This window comes from Synchiropus splendidus, chromosome 14, assembly GCF_027744825.2.
Source record: "Synchiropus splendidus isolate RoL2022-P1 chromosome 14, RoL_Sspl_1.0, whole genome shotgun sequence".
NCBI classification, from domain to species: domain Eukaryota; kingdom Metazoa; phylum Chordata; class Actinopteri; order Syngnathiformes; family Callionymidae; genus Synchiropus; species Synchiropus splendidus.
In genome coordinates this window covers 9,360,784-9,383,460 of record NC_071347.1, presented here as the reverse complement: position 1 = coordinate 9,383,460, position 22,677 = coordinate 9,360,784, and the positions used below count along the sequence as shown (strand labels likewise).

The 22,677-nt window shown below is 41.1% G+C and overlaps 1 protein-coding gene across 3 annotated transcripts; it reads left to right on the top strand.

The window, feature by feature from the left end:
- Positions 1 to 1,966: 1,966 nt before the first annotated feature.
- ano5a (anoctamin 5a) lies at positions 1,967 to 21,012 on the top strand. 3 transcript variants are annotated; one of them, XM_053886513.1, is made up of 22 exons: positions 1,967 to 2,180; positions 4,857 to 4,924; positions 7,223 to 7,360; positions 7,559 to 7,600; positions 11,465 to 11,572; positions 11,988 to 12,056; positions 12,170 to 12,454; positions 14,053 to 14,172; positions 14,243 to 14,358; positions 14,424 to 14,558; positions 14,630 to 14,735; positions 14,823 to 14,883; positions 15,267 to 15,418; positions 15,639 to 15,719; positions 16,294 to 16,522; positions 16,597 to 16,775; positions 16,860 to 16,957; positions 17,682 to 17,812; positions 18,419 to 18,624; positions 18,722 to 18,915; positions 19,615 to 19,720; positions 19,791 to 21,012. In XM_053886513.1, exons 1-22 carry the CDS (start codon positions 2,111 to 2,113, stop codon positions 20,013 to 20,015), a joined length of 2,919 nt encoding a protein of 972 aa, XP_053742488.1. In that variant the 5' UTR covers positions 1,967 to 2,110; the 3' UTR covers positions 20,016 to 21,012. The 3 variants fall into 3 exon arrangements, with proteins under 3 accessions (XP_053742488.1, XP_053742486.1, XP_053742487.1); XM_053886511.1 differs by lacking the exons at positions 7,223 to 7,360; positions 7,559 to 7,600; positions 15,639 to 15,719 and adding an exon at positions 16,004 to 16,078; XM_053886512.1 differs by lacking the exons at positions 1,967 to 2,180; positions 4,857 to 4,924; positions 7,223 to 7,360; positions 7,559 to 7,600; positions 15,639 to 15,719 and adding exons at positions 9,583 to 9,954; positions 16,004 to 16,078.
- Positions 21,013 to 22,677: the final 1,665 nt, after the last annotated feature.

The window sequence follows — 22,677 nt, the reverse complement described above, 5'->3', positions numbered from 1 at the left end:
GATGTTAGGCTGTGCAGCTCTGTGCCAACAACAGAGCCTGCCTTCTTCACCAGTTTGTCCAGGTGTGCAGCATCCTTCTTCTTCAAGCTGCTACCCCAGCACACTATTTTTAATTTATTAAAGGCTAACTTTATGGCCTCTGGATTTTTGGCAACTTCACTAGTAAGGTCATAAGATAAAAGCATCATCTAACTTCACTGTCAGACATCTGGTCTATCCTACAAGGATGATGGTCCTCTCTGGTAACGTTGAAGTCCTTGATCCTGCTCCTCCTCCTCGTCCAACCCAAACATGTCAGGTGGGTGGTCTCGACTGCCTTCTTATTATCATTAATGTGGCCCATGAGTGTGGCAAGTGTAAGAAAGCAGAGTACACCCAGGAGGGGCCACATCTCCGGCAGCACTGAGACATCTAAGAAAAGGACTGTGGTCCATAAATCAGAGGCTGTATTTCGGGGCACAGCTCCACACCCACGGAGGAGGCTCACATAATTACAGCAGGACGACCAGGGGAAGCCACATGAAGGCCAGCAAGAGCTTCTAGATTTAAACTAGACTGGGGTGGAGATACAGAGGAGGCTGCGAGGAGTAGAGCAGACTTCATAGTTTAAGACAAGAATGACGATTTCTATGTAACAGGTGAGCAGAAAAGACTATAAATATGCAAGTATTTGACTTGCAGACAGTGATGGTCTAATACACAGGCATCTCTCATTGCATTGTTGCTTCAAGCAAATCGGGTTGTTTACTTCAGACAGTGGCTCAGAGCCAGTGTAGGTGTGTTACCAAGGCAGCAACAGCTAAGTTCACCAATTCAACCACGTGACTGCTGGATGACAATAAATCCAGATCAGCACTGGCGTCCCTCAAATGCAGAACAATCGTAAGTACCTGCATATACATGGATGTAAGATGGATGACCTGAGATGAATTCTATTTTTTACACAACCAATTTTTCTTTTTATATTAACTGTGATTTTCTTATGTTTTTAGTTTAACAACATCCACCTGTGAAATGCAACAAGTGACAATGAGGAAACAACTGTGGAAATAAATATGGAAATATAAATCTGAAAAAAGTAGAAATACACAAAGTGGGAAGATAAAAATAAATGTGGAATTATAAATGGAAATAATAATGTATTTTATATCACATTTATTTCTGGATAATGGGACTTCCGAACCACCATGAAGTGAAGTATAGCCTTCCCACATCAAATTTAAATAACAGCATTCTCAAATAACACATTCAGGAAAAAGAGAATGGCATTATTGGATTTTGTTGGACTTAGATTTAGTTTTGTATTTCAATAACTAAATTGGAAATTTATGTCAGCCTTTGGTTTTAAACCTTTAAATATATATATATATATATATATATATATATATATATATATATATATATATATATATATATATATATATATATATATATATATATATATATATATATACACACACACATATATATATATATATATATATATAGATAGAGATAGATAGATAGATAGATAGATAGATAGATAGATAGATAGACTGTATGTCAAATGTAAATCTGAAGCATATCAGAAATATATTTAAAAAATGATATTCGTGGATTTTTTTACTCTGTTAATTACTCCATTTGAATTATAATCCGTTCATTTATTTCTGCTAATCTATAGTAAACCTGGATACATCAGTTCAGTCGAAAACTGCCTGAGAGCAGCAGGACTGACTCATGTTTACAAGAAAAAAACAAATCTAGTTGAGAAAGTAACGATGGAATATAAGTCTTATTTAAAACTATTGTTGACTTAGGTTTTTTTTTTTAACTTGAGTTGTCCACATTTATTATGACTCAAGAGTTACAAGTAGAATTTGCTAAATCTGCGCAGTATGTGAGACGCCGCTTGTCTATATCGCCCTCCAGCGGCCGCATCTGGAGCTCCGCCCCCTCGGGACTCACATGGTGCAGCAAGGGATGCAGTAACAGCAGCTGCGGTCAGTGAGTGAAGGAGGGCAGCTGGTCGGAGGGGCCGGGAGAGTCACCGCGGGAGAAGAGCCCAGGCAGGACACGTCGTTTAGCCCGGGATTTCTTTCGAGTGTATGTGGAGTACCGGCGACTCAAGATGAATCGAATAACGGGCCGATCAGGCGGCGACAGTCTGATTGAGATGAGCCCCACCGACTCTTTTAATGGTGAGTTAAGTGAAACACTGGGCCTCTTGACTTAAAGTTAATTCGTTGTCAAGCTCAGAAAATCCTCTTTACATTCGTACTTCCCGTCAAAGGTCAATCACGAACATTTATCGCTGTTTATTTTTAGGTGTCTCGTCGGACCACGTGACTCGTCTCACAGAAATTAAATTCTCAAAATATGAAGAATATTGAATTACTATTTCAAGAGGAAATTATATTTGTTGTTAACAGGAAACAACGTTCATCTGGAATGTCATTTTAAAACGTCGACGACGTAACTTAATGTTAGCCATAAACTGTCACTGTATTTTCCTAAAAGATCAAAGTTGTGATGTTAAAAGCGCAATAAAAGACGATGATCTCAAACATAACCTGACTGTCAGTGTACGAGATGCAGCAAGGATTATATTCAACAGAAAATACATGTACCAAAAACAAATACACGTGGTTAATGAATGAAGTTGAGTACTAACCAGCTAACCCTTCTCTTATAACAGCTTTTCTGAGGAATATGGACGTTTTAATTTTAATCCCTTATACGAGGATTGCTTGGTCATTTCAGTCATTTTCATTTTGACTCAGTTCTTTTCAAGTGAGGCACCAGTGACTAACAGGCCAGACAGCTGGACTGCACTTTGGAAACATTCCGTCACCAACATGCAGCCACCTCATCCAGCAGCAAGGAAACCCTCCCGCTCCTCCTGCTCCACTTCATCCATTAAATATGTTTGAGCCATATATGGCTCTGCTTGATTGCGTGGACGAACCACAATGGGCTTGACACCAGGAGTCCATCTATAAGCAGATAAATCAGTGTGATGCTTCATCTGCAAACGCAGACACATTCAAGTTATATTAGAGCAGATACAGGACTCTAAACAGCGGTTGTGTTGTTGAATGATACTGATGGGAGGTCAAGCATCAGCCTTGCAGATCAAGGAACATTTGAAGGGACTTGAAAAGCATTAGTGAGTGAGGTGAGGTTGCATACAACTTAAATATATGCACCATATGTACGTGGCATCTTATAATCCAAATGTGTTCTTTTAAATATTTTATTTTCCTCTTACAAAATACAAATTAGAAGTGAACATACAAGCAGTCGAACTTGCCGTTAAACAATGAAATGAAATTGTACGCTTCCAGTGCATGCAGTTAAAAATGAATACTACCTCTCCAGTTAGTACGGCTTTAAGATCCACTAAACAAACTACTAAATTTGTTATGTTTCTCTGTAGACAGAATTTGTTTCAGCTTGGGTTAGTATTTTCTTCTTTCTCCCTAATAATGACTCTGCTGATCTGTTTATTTCAGTGAGTCATGAAAGTGGAACAGTCCCAGCAGGATTTTTCTCCCAGCGTAAGGGGTGTCTCCAATAAGGGAGTTGGGGGCAGATGTGTTGGATTTTGTGGATGGGGGACCCAAAAGCAGAGTGCATTGTACACTCTTCATGGTTCTCCTTTAGGTCCTACTTTAACACGTGGTCTCCAACTCAATTGACTTTGGAGTCATCTTTCGCTTAAAAAAAGCTGAAAACTTTTTTTAGTGAGGTGGTCAAAATCACAGCATACTGGGGGCCCTATATTGCTACGTACAGAGCCAAAGTGCTCGAACCCTGTTCTGCACATCAGAGAGCAAAACCACACCGCATGAAGCATCTTTCTTAGCTTAGCTAATAAAGCTGACCAACACTGTGGTGTGCAGCTTCGGCCACAGTTTAAAGACTTAAAATCTCATAAAGACGATTTGATTTAGTCAGTTTTAGTGTAAGTTGTGTTAAAAGTTATGCTACATTAATGTCACCTCAAACCTAGCTCACACATATGATCATCAGCTTCCTGCCACAGGATGCTGATCCGACTTTTTGTTTGAATGCTGAAGAGGCATGTCTCTAAAAACAACTGTTTAATGTTGCTGTCACAAATGTTTCCTTCATCTCGGTCGCTGTGTTGATAGCAGATGTGGAGGACTTGTTGACATGATGCGAACGGGCTACAGGGATGTGAAAAGAAGGGCAGTGTGCTGGTATTTCCACTGCGATCAGCTGCTCCTGCTCAGACAAAGCCTCAACTGTGGTGGCGACTGGCGCTGAGAAGCTTTTGGCGGAGTGGCGTCTCTCGGGCACCTACACACAATCTGGGAAACAGTGTGATTATTCTTGACGTTATAAAAGGTTAATGAAAGTATGTTCAGACACAGTAGCAGAGTTTGCTCCAGGTCAGTGTCAGACTACTTTGTGATTTTACCCTCAAAGCCACAATTATGGCTGCTCTATTTTAAAAACACAGCCACAGTGGCTGAGCTGGCATTTCACTTTCGTCATTGTGATGTGGGGAAGACATAACTGTGCCCGTCTTTTATGTCTTCCCTCTCATTGCTTTATGCAGTGATTTCTTCTGGACAGCACTGTAAAGTCAGTAGGAACTAATGTGCGTCACACATAACACTTCTCCCTGCAACAGAAGAGTTTGTTTCGTTTCCTGTTGTCTGTGGTGGCAGCTAGGTTTGCAGTGAGTGCAGGGCAGTGCTCAGGTTCGCTGGTGGTGTCAGGCCTGTGTGTGTTGCTATAAATATAGACCACAACAGCCTGCTCAACAGCCTGCTCTGTGCTTCTGCGGCTTCCAAAAATTCACGTCAAAAGTCTCACTTAAATGTGTTTTTTTTTCTCTTTTGCAGAGGATTTAAATGGCTACCACCACCAGGCCTCCTCCAGCGACGGGTCGCTCCATCCTGGACAGTCTCGGGTAACGACTGCTGCACACACACACACACACACACACACACACACACACACACACACACACACACACACACACACACACACACACACAGAGGTTTGTATTTATATCCTTGTGAGGACATTATGAGGTTTCACATTGCCATAATAGGTTCCCCAGCCTCTCATCCTAAACCACCAAAACTAAAGGCTAACCTGCTCCTAGTGAATTGATTCATACGTCTCATAACTTGACCCTCTTGCTTCTGACTGACCAGCAGTCAAGGCTGATTATGTCTCATAGTAACTCTTTCAACTCACATTTAAATACAACTTTAAAGAGCAGTCTTGCTGTTCTGCAAGAGTCCATTGTTAAGTTTCTTGTAACTTTTCATCAAGTTATTGTTATTGTTATTGTTACTGCTTTGACTCAGCAGACACGTGCTCTCACCGTCAGTCTGACTTTGTTAGTTTGTTTTCAGTGACTAATAACTGATCATTGGCTGAGTGGACTCATACGCCTTAATATGACACACAGTAGTCGCACGCTAATAAGTCTTAACTCTCAGGGTGCCACCGCAAACTTGCGTCAGGCAGCACTGTGACATTTAAACAAGCCAAGCTGCAAATTTGAAGCGTGATGTAGTTTCTACTTTACACAAGCAGACGCCTGTGACATCAGGCGGAGTGCACGTGATGATGCCTAGTCATCATCATTGTTGCATGAGGGATGCGTAAGAGTGTCTGCAGTGTATCAGATAACCATCTGTAAAAGATATGTACTGTAAATTCCACCGCACCCAAGTATTAGCTGCACCCACTTAAAAAGGAAAATACAGTGGTACCTCGGTTCTCGAAGAAATAATGCGTTCCAAGCCTTAAAATACGCTTTTGTCGGAGTGACTGTAGAGTGTCTGCTGCAGGTGCGCTGTTCGTCTATGTGTGTGGCCGCTGCATGTGGGAGGGGTTGCCGAGTGAGTGACGTCTTTCCAGAAGTGAAGAGGTGCCCGGTGCGTGTCCAGCTCTGAATGTGCGCTTCTGTGCAGTTTGGCTGTGACAAAGTCATAAACCAAGTAACGCTCTGTCCCAGGTTTTACACCTCAATATGAAGAAAAAACAGTCAGTAAATGTAGCTAACGGGACACGTCTGCATACAGAGGCTGCGCGTCGTGGTTCAGCTGATCGGTCCGCCGTTTTTTCCGGCTTTTTCGGGGCGTTCGAGTTCTGGATTTTCGTTCTGAATCAGAAGCAAAAAAATCTCGAAATTTTTGTTCGAAGTCCGGGATGTTCAAAAACCGAGGTACAACTGTGGATCTGCATGAGGATCACTTCTAAACTAGTTTTGAAAACAGGGTCCAGCATCCAGACTGACTCATGAAACAAACTTAGCGATGTTCTGAACTTGAATCATAAACTCGTCATGTCTCTTATTTACCTTAAAGTGCTCAAAATGCGCTGTTAGGTCAATAAAACGCCTGAGATTTCATCGGTTTGATGTGACAAGGCTCAATATTTTGGTAGCATGATGCTCTTCAGCCTGTAAAAATCCATTTATTAGCCACGTCATTGTATAAGCCGCAGGGTTGAGACAGCGAGAAAAAAGTTGTATCTTATAGTCTGGGAATTGCAGTTATTCACTATGGTTGCTGCTGCGTGACAATATATTATACAAATTAGAGTGAATTTATTTCCGTCCCAAACTCTGGGTCCGACTGAAGATTTTTCAATTTTACAGTATGCCTTCATCGGTAACAGTTTTAGCAAAGCTTTTTGCTAAGAGAAAGTGGAAAAACTTGGGCGTCCAAAGAGTTAAGATTGGCTCATATGTTCCTCTGTTTTCGCTGAGCCCCGAGACAGTTTGGAACTAATCTGTTTCTGTGTGTCAAATATGTAAACTGTTATCATAAATGCTACATTCAGTACCAAACACTTCCGAAGTTCCCAATAGTACTGTCTGTCAAAGAGATGCAGCACATACACAAAAAGATGAGGTAAGTTCTATTTCGGAGGTCTGTGACTCAGCATATTCATGATTGTTCAGTGACTGTGAGGGAGCTGAGTGATTCATTTTAGAGGATTTTAACAGAGGCAGGTGGATTTGAGTTCGCTTCCTGTTTGTGTCTGGGTGTGCTTGTGTGTACAACCACTCTCAGTCAGCTCTGCCATTACTCATGATGCATGTGTGTGCCCAAGTTGTTCTTCGTATTGAAGCAGCTCATGAAATTGTAAATGAAATCCATTGTAACATAGTTGTTGCAAGCAGCTTTAGTCAGTGTGCAAAAAATGTTCCCGCCATGACCAGCAGCTCTGATGTTTCTTTTAAAAGTATCGCCCCACCGCTGATGTGCTCGTGGACACCTGCGAGTCTCTTAAATCCAGCATCTCCTCCCTGTCTGGGTTGGACCGGAGTGAAGGGTCGAATGTTGAGGATCAGACTTTAGAGAGATTAAGCACTCTGACCGGGGTAAGAAGATGAAGCCTGCTGCAGTGATAGAGTGGACACGATGACTTGATATGAAGTGCGTCTGACTCAGTCCGTTAACAAAATAGAAGCATGAAAAAGCATGTTACGGAGTGTTTTGGATTCCAGTTTTATGTGCTGCTTTAGCTTTACTCGTCGAATTACCATTTGCTCCTCACTGACCACTGGGTTCCTCCACAGCTCTCGAGAAAGCGGGCGCTATTCCTGAAGTTTCGTTCGAGGGTATGGCATGGTAAAACAGACTTGTGATGTGTCGCAACTTGGTGCAAATGTCTGCCGCCCGCCGGCTTTATCTCAGTGCCCAGGGATGTCTGCTCTGTGTTGTCTGTCAGCATCAGATATGCTGGGAATGAGGAGCCCGAACTGAGGTCGCAGTAGATCTGAGAGAGCATGCGTCTGTGGAAACACTTTTGCTGTGACATTGTTGAGTATCTTGACCACTTGTTTCTCTGGTGTCTTCGGTCTTTTACAAACTACTCCCCCCTGTGTTGCTGCAGAATGTTGGCACCATTCTGTGCTTCTCAAAGAAAAGGGAAACTGAAGGATGTAGAATTTTCTTGACCTTCTCTTTGGGAAACGTGAGGCTAAGTTATTTAATCAAAGTCTTGTGCTTATCTACTGCCCACTCAGCGTCCCACTTGTCTCTGCTTGTGTGTTCTTAACTATCCTTGAGCAGAGCTCAAGAGCCATTTTACTTTGCATGGAACTAAACCTGTTTCAGTTGAAGCTGAACTTTAAAGTTCCTCTTTTCAGAATCCCATTTATTTGTAAAATTGTGTTTTCCCTTGTTTTCAGTTGAGTCTTCAGCTCAGAAACCTTTTTTCCCCTCTTCTCTTTTCTCCTCTGATGATCATCTGCCTCGCTGAAGAGGGAAATACAGATCTGGTGACCGCACTGCTAAAAATAGAAGGCGGCTCTCATGAATATATAATCCTCTGTTCTCTGAAACATCTATTTATGGGGCATTTTATGTCACAATTAAGTTATTTAGTTGATCTTTAACTTCTAAATAATTTGCCTTCCTGTGCACACGAGGCAGTTCAGAGTCATCACTGGATGTACCGAAGGTCATTTGGGTCGTCTCAGTTTTAACCTCCCTGTGACCAGGCTCTTCTGCTGCTCTTCATTATGTTCACATGAAATAAAGCGTTTTGCTGAGTCAGCACATGTGAGATGCCTCTTACGTTTACTAGCAGAATTCTTCTTTTCCAGAATGCTCGCCTTAAATCTTCACGAAGCCCGTTCACTGATGTTCAGTGTTAGATAAGGCGCTCATTTAAAATTGCATTCACTGAAACATCTGAAGCCACTGCAATCACAAAACCTTGCATTTTTAGTCCTTCCACTGCTGCCCTTTCAAGCTGGGGTTTCTCAATCCAGTTTTTCAGAGCTTCTGTCGGGAGTCCTCAACAAATACTGTGTTGTCTCGGAGTTAAGTTCATGTAGCTCGACACTCATTTTCATTTTGGACGTGGCTTTGAATAACATCTCAGACAGATTTTCAAAATAAAAAATTGCAGTTGCTTAAAAAGTCATTCCTGTTTTACAATATATATTAGAATTATTTCTATCTGTGACAGTAATTACACAAATATACTACAGAAAAAGAGCAGTATTTATCTGATGAAAACTAGGCATTCATGGCTATTGCGCAGCTAATTTGACTTCTAAGATTAGGAACGCTTTCATGTCATATTTAATACTGGTGTTTCATCATTTCTGTCCTGTATTTAGGTAAAAGTGAGCCCTCACCCACTAGTTAGGGGTTCGTGGTGGAACATATAGAGGAGGACAGAGGCGGGTCCATGTTGAGATCCATATGTCGGATCTGTAATTACAGAAAATTACAGAGTTTCCTTTTCCATGTTTGAGGAAACTGCCTCCCTGAGATGGTCGACAGGCACGTGTGAAGTTACACATCTGTCCTGTAATGTTTGTATGTAGACACTCAGCAGTGTGTTACATGAGCTGCAGAAATACTGGTAAATATATACACCAGTAGTTTGTGACACACAAAGTGGGGTCAGTAGCTGATGAACAATTTTGAGGAAGTTGTTCTCAGGGATTTATGAAAAAAAAAAAAATAGTGTATGAAGTGTATTTCAGGGTGGCATTGTGTCAACACACTATTAAAGATAAAGTAAAGTTAGTTTTACATTAATTTACAGATAAATGTTCTCATTCAACTTAAAAAACAAAAAAAAAGTGTTTTGCCTCAATGAAAAAAACAGATAATATATTGTTTCACTGGAATACTGATAGCAGGAGTTGCGGCAGTTCAAGGCTCTGTGCTTGTTGCATTACCCTGGCAGTCGTCCTGTGCTGTGCTGATGTCATCCTTAGCACCCCCCACCTCTGCATTCTCTCCCCTGCCTTCGTGCTTCTCTCCCGTCTGTGCGCAAGTGAGGGCTTGTCCCAGGAAGAGCCGGGGCTCTTCTGCCCGGATGTTGGGTGCAGGAACAGTGAGTGAAGTGCTGCTTTCATGGTCCGACTGATCTCCCTGGGGAGAAGCAATTCTACTCTACTCAGGCTTCGGCCTTTCCACTGATGCATCTTCCACATTAGCAGACATGGAGGTAAAGTGTCTTCTCTTCTTCCTGCTCTCTCAATCATCCGGCTCTGGTCAGATTATTGTTCTGCTCCGCCTTCTCTGGGTTGTCTGCAGTTCGGAGCAATGCTCTGATGACAGAGGTGGATGGATATTTTTAGGTTTTGGAACAGCTGAAGCAAAGCCCACTGAAAACAGCCATTCGGTCTTGTCATCTCACCTAACATTCCTCAGATCATAGTTTCCCCTCAGCAGTGTTCCCACTGAGAAAGAGTGCTCAGAAGATTAGAAGATTGTTGTTTCTGCTCACATTTCTGCAACACATGACTGGATTTTAGCTTATAGAAGACACAAAGAAACACTTTCTTTAATATTAAGGTGCACAACAATACTTGGTTTAAATTGTTTGATAATGGAAGTGATTTAAAATATGTTTTTAAACTTTCTTTAATAGACTTAATAACATTTGTATTTACTTATGATGTATATTGTGCATTTGTTTAGCCAGTAATCTTTCTTGAAATATTTTTTCTTGTAATCATTTTCATTTTCTATTGTGGTATTTAGTTCTTTCTTTTGCTTTTACAGTTTATAGCTTTTATTTAAAATGCAGCTTGCGTTTTCCCCAAGTGTGCGGGTCAGTCTCCGGAATTCTAGGTTTTGAACTTGCTCGCTCTGACGCTGTTAGCTGACTTTGCTAAAAATGCTAACTAGCATGTCACCTCTCAGAAGATCATGTCATTCCCTCATCCACAAACATTTACCCATGTAGAAGATTTTTCCGATTTTTGTTTCAATCTTATGAGTAGGTTGTGGTTTGGTTATTTTTGAGGGTATAAAATGTTTTTTATTTGCAATAAAATATGAATTTAACCTCTTATTTTGCCGCTAGTTTTGTTGCCATAAGACAATGTGTGCTGCCATTTATTAATACACATCCTGAGAAGTGGCCATATATGTTTTGGTTCTTGTGTCAGTATAACAGGGAAACTTATACTATAATATGTGACAAATAATACATTGAATATGAGAGTGCAATACGTCTATTTGACATTACTCTGTCATCCATTTGAGACTCGTGTATGGCTGTGTGATACTCCTCAGCTTTTTGAGTCTCACCCTGCTGACTGCCCCCTGCAGGGGCTTGGTTGCTCAACAGTTGCTCTGGACATTAACCATTTCCGGCTCCCTGATTTGACGGCACCAGAGAAGAAGCTTGTCTTAACTGTGTGCAGTCGTCTCTCATCCTCATGTTTTTACTCCTCCATTGGGCACTCTGGTTTCATCCCAAATGCCAAGAATTCACATTTGAATTACTGGGCTGCCTTTCCAGTGTGTCCCTTCTGTGTGCCCAATGGCAGCCGTTGCCGACCTCTGTGGGTATCAAGTGTTTTGCTCTCTGATGTGACTCAACTGGAAGCATGTGGTCGATTAAAATTTGTGATGCAATGTGGTGCTTTTCTGTTTGCTCCTGACACTCTTGGATTGTTGTCTGTGGGTTCGTAAACAGTGCTGACCTCTGACCTCTCTTCCTCTAGGTTGACAAGCACCAACAAAGCAAAGACTCAGTGTTTTTCCGTGACGGACTGCGGAGAATTGATTTTGTCTTATCGTATGTCGACGATAAGGACGGAGAGAGGAAGCAGGTACGAGACACGTTTAGGGTGTTTTCCTGCTGACTCCGTGGGAATCACACAACAAATGCGCCATTTTTTCAAAGAAATGCTGATGATATTTCCTACTCTGATCCTCGCAGATGTACAGTCTGCTGACAGTCAGCAGAATTAAAAAAAATCAGACATGGGGAGAGATGAACGCAGGTTCTACAAGAGAGCCTGCTAGTGTTCAGTCATGGTTTGAAGCTGACTAACAGCAGGTTGTTACTCTTAACACGTACATGCAACTTCTTCACAACTCTGACGCACACATTTGTGAGCCAGTGTCTAATTTTAGCTGAAATATAATCTCCGTTTGTTGCACTACAGCTGCACCAGCTATAGGAGAGTGTGTGACATGTGTGGAAGTTTGATTGTTTGTGTTATGTGTGTTTTTCTTTTAAAGGAGAGAAGAAAGGTTTATGAGGCCAATCTTGTCAAAGTTGGATTGGAGCTGGAGACGGAAAATAAATCGGTAATTTAACCACGACTATTCTGTTTAGATCAATGTTATTATGAGTGTAAATAAAGTTATAGAAATGACATACTTCTGAAACGGTTTTGTTGCTGATGATTTGTTGTCGACAGGAGTCAGAGGATGGAAAGACTTATTTTGTGAAGATCCACGCACCATGGGAGGTGTTGGCCACCTACGCTGACGTCCTCAAGATCAAGGTCCCGTTCAAGGCCAACGACATCCCAAACAACCGGGAGATGCCCATGAACTGGCTGTCGACTCCCTTCCGTCTGCCTGATGACATCATGCACCCGGAGCCGGACTACTTCACCGCCCCCTTCAACAAGAGCAAGTCGGACTTCTTCCTCATCGACGACAAAGACACCTTCTTCCCTCCATCTACCCGCAACAGGATAGTAAGAGGCCTGAACCTTCAACTTCTCATTCATTTGGATTTCCAATGGGAGATCATGTGATCAGTGACAGTTGTGAGGGACCAACCAAACATTCCATTCATTCATTTCCCGTTATCCCTCTTTGGTGTTACGCAAGGCTGGAACCTCTCCCAGCTACTTTTAGTGTCAGCAATTATACTATGTGAGTTTGGGACCGGGGAGGAAAGTGTCCAGAGGAGATCCACTTAACCAACATATGAACTCAGTTGAAGCCGAACTTAGGATGAGGACCTGATGAGGAGGTGTTGGTATACTATTATATTAGTTATTATATTATTATATTATTATTGGTATACTATTATATTAGTTATTACATTAGTTTATATATATAATTATTATTATTATTTTTTTACAAGCTTATATGCTGCAAATAATCTGTAATTTCTCTTTTGTTCAAAGTGAACTTTTGCTGACCATTCCAGGGCAAAAAATATTTGTGACTAATCTGTAATTTATCATGATTCAGTGCAGGCTAATATGTAGGTAATATATATATATATATAAAGATATAGTTTATTCATGGTTATATATGTTCCCTAATATAAAGTGTATCCATTTTAATGAAGCTAAAATGGGGAAGGAAACGTGGAGGAAACAAGATATCAGTGGCTCAACGGTCTTCAATATAAATGAATAGAAATGGAAGTAAAAAGAAGATGAAAGTTTCCAAAAATGAAAACTAAAATCATAGGAAAATAAAACTGTACGATTTGTAAAATGATCAAAAGACATACTTCGAGAATATTGCTTATAATGTATGAGTACTCACTAAATTATGAAGAAAATCATCATTTTACAAGACTGAGGTTGTTCATAAATTATTGTTTAAAGTGTACAATTTTATTTCTGAGCTGTGAAAAAAACACTCAGAAAAGGAGAAAAACGAAATGTAAATTAAATTAAAATCATAATAATAATAAATAATCACCTTTATGATCTGCAAATGAAATACGAAACTCATTAGCAGCAGGGCCGTTTCACAGAGTTTCACACCGACCTCATGAAGGTCAAATACTTGCACCTGCTCCACCATCAATGTGTTTGATCAAGTTGTAGTACTCAAGTTTGACAACTTGAGTAGTCAACAAGATTGTTTACCACACGTTATCTTATCATCACCTTACACAGGCAACACATAATGATTGGTGCAGACACTGCTTTTTGCTCTTACAGAATGTGAGAAAGCAGCACACCTGATGCTGTTTTTTTAACAGCTGAGGAGTGAATTTGCTCTCCTGAGACACTTCCCCGCCGACTCTGTCTCAGCTGCAGCTTTAGCCACAACAAGTCACAGTGCTCACTGAACATGTTTTGGTCTGCTTTTGTTTAGTACTGCTGTGGTAGAGCAGTCTCTCACTATACTTCTTCTCTATTTGATGCACCTAACTAGTGTGCATATTAAACACAACACATCACATTTTTTAACTCTTTTTCTGCTATACAACTAGCTAAGATTGAAATCTTATTATGCGCTGTGCTGGGAAACTCTTAAACCATGTTAAAATAACTTTTTAAGAAGACATCTAATGTAATGGTACTCTGTTTCTCTCTTTATCCAGGTCTTTTACATCCTGTCCCGATGTTCTTACATCAGTGAAGAATGCGGTGATAAAGACAAGAAGGGGATCAAGAGGCTGCTCAACAACGGCACCTACACAGCTGCCTTCCCTCTGCATGATGTGAGACCCTCCCTCAGTCTGTAGATGAAGCTGATGATGTCATCAACATGGTGTGTTTTGTTTTCTGAAGTCAAGATACTGGACCCGATCAAAGGATTTGAACTGTGAAAGCGAGAGGTACAATCTCTACAAGCACTGGGCCGGATTCTTCTCCTTCTTCAAAGAGCAGCCCCTAAACCTGATCAGGTATTCATTACCTGTCCATTTCGATGAGAGTACTGGAAATAAATACACCTGGCTTCACGTTGCAGGAAGTACTATGGAGAGAAGATTGGCATCTACTTTGCATGGCTGGGCTTCTACACAGAGATGCTGTTGTTTGCTGCCATTGTAGGAACCATTTGTTTTGTCTATGGATTCCTCACTTATGATGACAACGAGTGGAGGTGAGTGTTTTTGCCCAGCAGTTGAATCCGGTCAGCAGTACTATTACTAACCAATATTCTTTGCTCCCCAGTAAGGAAATATGCAGTGAAAAAGTTGGGGGGAATATTGTCATGTGTCCACTGTGCGACAGAAAGTGTAGCTTCTGGAAACTCAACACAACATGCAACTCCTCTTGGGTGAGTTTTCTTTAACTGATCATAGTGGAAATAATAAAATGCTTCCATTGAATTCTTCTCATATATTGTCCCCTTGCTGGTGGTCAGCAATCACATCTATTTGACAACGTGGGGACGGTGTTCTTCGCCATATTTATGGGAATCTGGGGTGAGTATACCATTGTTTTCTTCTTCTTTCTTCCAGTATTTGCAATTTAATTCGCACTCCCCCTAGCGGCCAACCTAATATTGCATCCCATACTAGCATGGCGTGGTTAAAAGAGTAGATGAAAAATATGAAATACACGACATACAAATGTGCCATTGTCTGAAACAGGCAGTAATTTACTGGTATAAATACTTTTCCATGACTACTGTGTTTGTGCTCTGTAATGTCATTCAGATTAGCAGATTTGTCAAGAGTCACTGTGTGTTTTGTTCCTTTGCTTCTTGTTATTCCCACCATCTTCATTAGAATATTAATGTCAGGAAACCAGGAAGCTGACAGCATTTTTCAGAGTGAGTAAAGGATGCTTGATGCTTTATCTGCAGTGACATTGTTCCTGGAGTTCTGGAAGAGGCGCCAGGCCCGTCTGGAGTACGAGTGGGATCTGGTCGACTTCGAAGAGGAGCAACAACAGCTGCAGCTTCGGCCGGAATATGAGACCAAGTGCACCAATCGCAAGCTGAACCGCATCACCCAGGTGTTTGTGTGCCCATTGAATATTTCACATTTTCAATTCCTCTCTCTGCTGAAGGTTAATCTGGATAGTGCTGAGTGTCCTATCTATCTCCCCACAGTCACTTCTTAAGCCACTAGATCTTGTCACACTCTTTCATTAAGACTTTCTCTCTTCAGGAAATAGTGTTTTAGGCCAGTGTGTAAACATTCATTTGCCTTGACCACATCCTGCTCATCTATAGGAAACAGAGTTGGTTCTTCACAGGACCCCCACTGATCTGTTGGGCAAATGTTTTCTGTGCTGGGCCACCGTAGTGCTCTGGGTAAGGGTGGCGCTTCATATGGATGCCATTTGGGTCAACAAGACTTTGGTGTGGTGATGTAGTCTGTGTGGGACATTTCTGGAAAGACACTGAGGCAGCTTCCTTCTCTACTGACACCTCACAAACGGTGCTTCGAGAGAATAATTTCAAATGGCTGAGAGAGATTTGACCACTTCTTTACATTAGCTTCAGGGAGTATGTAAAGGAACCTGTCCTTTTCGAGTGACTTTTCCAGGTATAACAACTTACTCCTGTATCCATGCTTTTGCTTGCTTACGGTGTAGGACATGGAGCCTTACTTACCCATAACAAGCAAGTGTGCACGCACATGTCTGTCTGGAGCCACTGTCCTGTTCTGGGTGAGCATTGAACCTTTTATTTCCATCAAGCTGAAGCTTTTCTTCCCTTTTTCATCCTCATGACTAACAGCATCATTACACTGTGTGTTCACTGGTTTGCATCCTGACATCAACCATCTCATTCGTCCATCTAGCATGAAGCCTGTGTTTGTTTCTGTCACTCGTGAAGCCTTGTGGTTGTCTCTCATGTGGCCACTGTTGTCTCTATCCCGAAGATCTCATTGATCATTGCCTGCATCATTGGAGTGATAGCGTACCGTCTGGCAGTGTACGCAGCCTTCGCCAGCATCATGAAGGACAGTCCAACATCGCACCTGCAGGTGGTCGGCCCTTACATCACTCCACAGCTGGCCACCTCTGTCACGGCATCCTGCATCAACTTTGTGATCATCATGATCCTCAACCTCATGTATGAAAGGGTGGCTGTCTGGATCACTGACATGGGTGAGGGCTGGAGGAATTATACGCTGCTCTGTTGTGATCTGTTGTGATCAAAATCTGTTATCCTTGTTCCTCAGAAATCCCCAAGACCCATTTGGAGTATGAGAATAAGCTGACAGTGAAGATGTTCCTCTTCCAGTTTGTCAACTACTACTCCTCCTGCTTCTACGTGGCTTTTTTTAAGGGCAAGTTTGTTGGCTATCCTGGGAAATATGCTTACATGTTTGGCTCGTGGAGTTCGCTCAGAAATGAAGAGGTAATGAAACATCCGACACCTGAGAGAAAGAGTGAAAATTCTAACACTTGTATTTGTTTTTTTTCTACGTTCGTCTTCGTGCAGTGCGACCCTGGCGGTTGTTTGATTGAGTTGACCACGCAGCTGGTGATCGTGATGACCGGTAAACAAGTGTGGGGAAACATCCAGGAGGCTCTCGTGCCGTGAGTGTTTATGATCTTTTCCATTTTTCTAACCTCTCCATCCTCCTTCCATTTTTAATCCTCCAATAATATTCGCCATCAGGTTCAAACTCTGATGATGCTTGAGCGACACCATACTGCTAAGCAATTTGGGTGCCCAAAAAATGGCTATAAAATCAGTGACTTTATGGTTAGAACATTGTGTTGTACGGCTGTAATAGTATGAATTGTACATTCATGCATGAGAAGATTTCTGATGTGACACAATTAAACAGCTTAGCCTTCAACTCGTGACTGCGAGCAAACAGACATGATGCTCATTAATATTCAACTTGAAAATAGACATTTTAGTTTTCTAAGAGGTGAGAACAGGACAAACATCATCATCTCAGACTATTGTCAGATTATGTCTTAAGGTTCCATTTTATATTTCATTCAGATTCAATTAGTAACCAGTGACAATGTTTACTTAAAATGCTGTTTTGTTCATGAGATTATTTTCTGTGCTCCTGAATTAATATCTGATTTTTTAAAAACCAATCCGTCCTAATTTTGACGTTGATGTAGTTTAAATAATTTGACTTGAATCTTGAATCTTGCTCCTCAAAACGTCATTCATTTTGTATGGTGGGCATAAAAGTCTCATAATTTGTTATCCATAAAGGGACTATGGTGCCTCAGAAAAGTATTTCAAATCTATTTGTTGCAGCCAGATGAAGATTATTAAAGTAACCATGTGCCCTAGGTGGTTGATGAACTGGTGGGGGAGCAGGCGAGCCCGATGCCACCCTGAGAGTCTCTACAGCCGCTGGGAACAGGACCACGACCTGCAAGGCTTTGGGCAGTTGGGCCTTTTCTATGAATACCTGGAAATGGGTAATTATTATGTCAACTTCACTTTCACACATTGAAAAAAAGCCTCTAGTACAGGGCTTCTTAACCATAGGGCCGGGACCCTTGGTTGGCGCGCGAGCGCCTCTTAGCGGGCCGCTAAAAGTTCTATTGTTTTACACCTCTGGGCCGTGAGACGCTCATTTTGACACATGAGCCACATATGGTGGCAGAAGTGCGTCACCGAACTGACTTGACAGCTGCAAATCTGTGATTGTTAACAACTATGGAGAAGTTCTTGAAAAGAAAAAATGATACAGAAAGTGATAACAGTAAAAACTGTTCATGAAAGCACCTGTTGAAGCAGTTTTGAAAATTAATTTTAACACTTATTTACTTATACCTTCTTTGTAGTTTAAATAAAATACATTGTTTTATTTTATAATATTTAGAGATTGTTTTATTATATTTTTTATTAAGAATTTTATTCAGTTTTTCAGATTTTCTCAACAGTTTGCATCAAGTGTATTTTTTTTCTTTTAGTAAATTTGATGAACATAACAGGATAACCCCAGATGCCGCTGTTTCTTCCCTAGTATCTCCCTCCCAATTTTGATGGATTGATCTATGGTCTGTTGTTCTGTGTTCTAGTGATTCAGTTTGGATTCATCACTCTATTTGTGGCCTCCTTCCCCCTGGCTCCACTGCTGGCGCTTATCAACAACATCATTGAGATTCGAGTGGATGCGTGGAAGCTCACGACTCAGTTCAGACGCCCTGTCGCGGCCAAAGCTCACAGCATCGGAGCCTGGGCCGAAATCCTCGGCGGCATTGCGGTCCTCTCCGTCGTCACAAATGTAAGCACTGCATGAGACCTTCACTATGTCTGTCTGCATTATGAAAACTGTTCACTGCTTTTTTTTTCCTCCCTACTCTTGTTTTTGACTTGGCCAGGCTTTCATCGTGGCCTTCACCTCTGACATGATCCCTCGACTGGTCTACATGTACGCGTACCAGCCGGAGATGACCATGAAGGGCTACATCGAAAACAGTCTGTCTGTGTTTGAGATCTCAAAGATCCCACTGGCCAATAGCCCGGAGGAAGGCGAGAACCCCTCATGGTACAATAGCTCCATCACCACCTGCAGGTTGGTGAAGTTCAAGGTGGTTGGGGACTTATTGGAGAAACATAGCAAAATTAACCTGCAAGGTCGACATAACACACATATTAAGGTTGAAATGAACACTGAATCACTGCCTTGGAAGATATGAACTCACATATCTGAGGGGTGCAAAACTGATTATACTGATTATACATCTTATTAAATCTCAAAATGTATCTGTTTTTGAATGCCTCCAACCCATTTATTATTAAGATCCAGTTCTGTATATAAAATCTGGTTCCGTATATGGAATAGGGCTCTGTTTGTTCAGTTTGTTTGTGAACAGATTAGCACCAAAATGTATGTACAATACTTATTATGTACAAAATGTACTATACTTATGTACAAAATTTCTGCGAAGCTTTAAGGACAGGACGAGCACTTCCAGTCACGCAACCAGCTCAAGTTAAAACAGACAGAAAACATACATTTTGACAATGTTAAACACAACATATACTGACTGAAGTGATATGTGATATATATATTATTATATATATATAATAAATTGTGTCGTACAATAGAGGTGTGGTAATATCGGGCAAGACACTGACAGTGTGGATGTAAGTTAGAGGTTTAGCAGTGCTGTTGCAGTGACTTCCTAGTTTAAAATAAATAAACTCATTTGATGGCTCAAACTTGTTAAACTTAAATCATGGCAGTAACACTTTGCAATGTTGTTGACAGATACCGTGATTACCGCTACCCTCCTGGTCACGAGAAAGAGTACTCACACACAATGCAGTTCTGGCACATCCTGGCTGCAAAGATGGCCTTCATCATCATCATGGAGGTGAGCGTTTATCCTCAGGGTTCACCTGTTCTAATGCCGGAAAGACTTGAGTTTTTCTCTCTTCCGACAGCATGTGGTGTTCATGGTGAAGTTCTTCGTGGCCTGGATGATTCCAGACGTTCCATCTGACGTCAGAGCTCGTGTGAAGAGAGAGCGTTACCTGGTCCAGGAGTATCTACACAACTACGAGGTGGAGAAACTGAAAGTACAGCTCAGCCAAGCGAGCGAGTGCACATGTCCTCCCATGATCTATCCGTCATTACCCAAACATGAAGTGCTGTCCGAGTGCCTCTAGTCCTGCGAGCGGCTCGTCCCTGTGGAGCGGACGCTGGCGTTGGTCAGCTGCCTGTCCTGTTGTGATCACAACTTTGCTGTAATCCCATGCAGCTGGAGCCTCGTCTCTCGACGGATGATGAAAGTTCTTTGCGCATGTTCAAATCACTTGAATCCTTTTATAGCTTTTATTTTAAAGTCTAAGTGAAAGGCTGGCAATAAGCAAATCAAGAACATTGTGAATAACTGTGCCTGCAAACTTCAGCTTATGCAAGAATGTTTATTTAAGGTGCCACTAATAGACGCCAAAGACTGAATGCCTTACTAACAAGTCACTGTGCTGTCTTTAGTTCTGCCTGCAGAACATTACTAGGCTCACGTTGGTGTGCAGTTGTTGGAAGTCATTCAGGGTATTCAGTGCTGGAGTTTATGATGTCATCATCTTTATTTTACAGTGAGACACCTTGAAGATGTGCAACTGATATTCCTGACTTTGCAAACGCAAGAGTTATTCTACCTTTTCATCTTGAACCACACTTGTATGTGAACAGGGAATCAAACAAGAATTGTGTTCATGTTTTTGCACAAGCACGTATTAAGATCTACTCTGATACTGAACTGTTACAATGTTTGCTGCCTGTGTTCTGAAGAAGCAGTCTGTGATGATTGAAAGGATCTTTAGTTTGTGCCTACAATGCCACCGAAAACAATCATGAAGTAAAAATGTAGCTTTTGTTTTTCTATGAAGGTCATTTATATTGTCGAAGGATTTTATTTTCATTTAAACTGAATCTTGTGTCAGTCTTGACCTTGCAGCACTATCTCGCTGATGTTGCCTTGCCATTGTGTTTCTTGACTCATGTCATGTGCATCTCCTCCTTCACCTTTATTTTATATTGTTACAATTGATGTTTACTGTAAGCTCAAAGTAGCCTTGCCATTCAGATTTATTATCTCTTTTTTTATATGTTCTGTATCTAAATAGGCCAAATCTGAAAAATAAAGTCTGAAAAATGACACTATATTTTGGAGTCTTAATGTTTGGGTCACAACAAGCCTCTTACAAAAGGGATTTGCTCACTGCTGGTTAGAAAATAGTTTATTACCAACTTTTTGAGTTATGTCACTCTCAAACACACAAGCAGACAAGTTCAGACTTCCAAATAAATGCATCCCTGTGTGAAAATGAAAATTTAAGGAAGCTAATGTAGTCAAACTGTCACCAACACCAACACAAAAATCAGCAAAGTAGGACTGTATGATGCAGTGGAAAAGGAAGTTGCAAAACTGAAAACCAAGCAAGTTTGAAAAACTTTTTTTTGTCTAAGTGGAAAAAAATGCATCTTCTTCACAAGGATAATCCCCAATATTCCCAGCTATTTAACCAACTAAAGTCGCTAAAAAGTGAAAGTAGTACTGTAGATGATTCTGTTTCAATGTGCCTAATGGATTTGAGAAAAAGTGTCATTTATTTTGGGTCATATTGGGAATGGTTAAGGAACGAATATGAATTGAGAAGAACATTCTTACATTCACATGAGCTTTAGTTTCACCGTTAAACAAGTGTGACAACATTATTTAAATGGGTGTGAGGAACGCAAGTTCTCTTGACACCGTAGTTTGCACAAAACCGTACCTAAAGACACCAATAGAAGGAGTTATGAAACAGGTCAGGTAAGGGAAACTCTGGGGGCGAAGTGCGGTAGTTGCAGGTAATCTGCACTGTTGTGTTCGACCTGCTGTGTAGTACGGTGGCCGGCAGAGCTCACAGCAAATGTAAAACAAAAAACAAACACTGTCTGGGATTTGCTGCGAGCTTTCCCGGTGTTTAAGAAACCAAAATACCCGTGAGCTTGGTACTTTGCTTTATTTTTTTTAAGTGAAATTATTTATAGAAATATCACAACCACCATCAGATTCTCTAGTGAAGGTGACACAAATATTTTTTAAGCTTTTAATTCGAGTAAAGTGGAAAATGAGCCTTTGGACTTAAATCAAATTACTTAAAGATTTATTTAAAAATTGATTAATATTGAATAGTTCAAATGGTTTATATACCAGTGTTAGGTATAGTTCATACTGTTCGATTTTTCTGTTTTGTGTTAGGCATACACTTTTTCTGCATTAACTACTGGATCAAATTGTCTTGATGTCTGTCATTTCTTCTTCTTCCACTTTGTTTGATGTCATTGCGTCCTACAGCCAGTGGAGGACGCTGCTACACCTCTGTATGTTTCTTGCGCTTGACCCACGTGTTGCAACTGGTCAGTTAGTTCTCTCCGACCAAAGCTCCAGTCGATACTGTAATGCTACACTTGCAGTGTGCACAATCACTAATGCATTTCCTCTCGAGGTTTGAGACGCCTTGTTGCGGTTTGTCGTGGCTTCCAGGCCTTTGGGAGACCCGGATGAAGGGCAGTAAAATGATACCTAAGCTATTAGTCATTCCTTCTGATGCAAAATAACCAATAACCAACGAGATGTGTACGCTATTCTTTTTTCCTTTACTAAATCGACGCTTGCTGTACAACATTGAGACGTCAAATATTTTTTTTCTTCAAGTGAATTTAATCCTCACAACGACCAGTGAGTGCGATTCTGAGGCATTCCGGCGATAGAGAGTGTAAATGGCGGAGTGTTTGTGCTGCAGCTGATTTATAAAATGTCGGCTCCTCAAATCACAT

Coding starts and splice junctions, on each gene's coding strand:
- ano5a (XM_053886513.1), top strand. CDS start 2,111: ATGAATCGAATAACGGGCCGATCAGGCGGCGACAGTCTGATTGAGATG. Junction 14,173..14,242: donor CTGCCTTCCCTCTGCATGAT/GTGAGACCCTCC, acceptor TGTTTTCTGAAG/TCAAGATACTGGACCCGATC. Junction 18,916..19,614: donor AGCTCCATCACCACCTGCAG/GTTGGTGAAGTT, acceptor TGTTGTTGACAG/ATACCGTGATTACCGCTACC.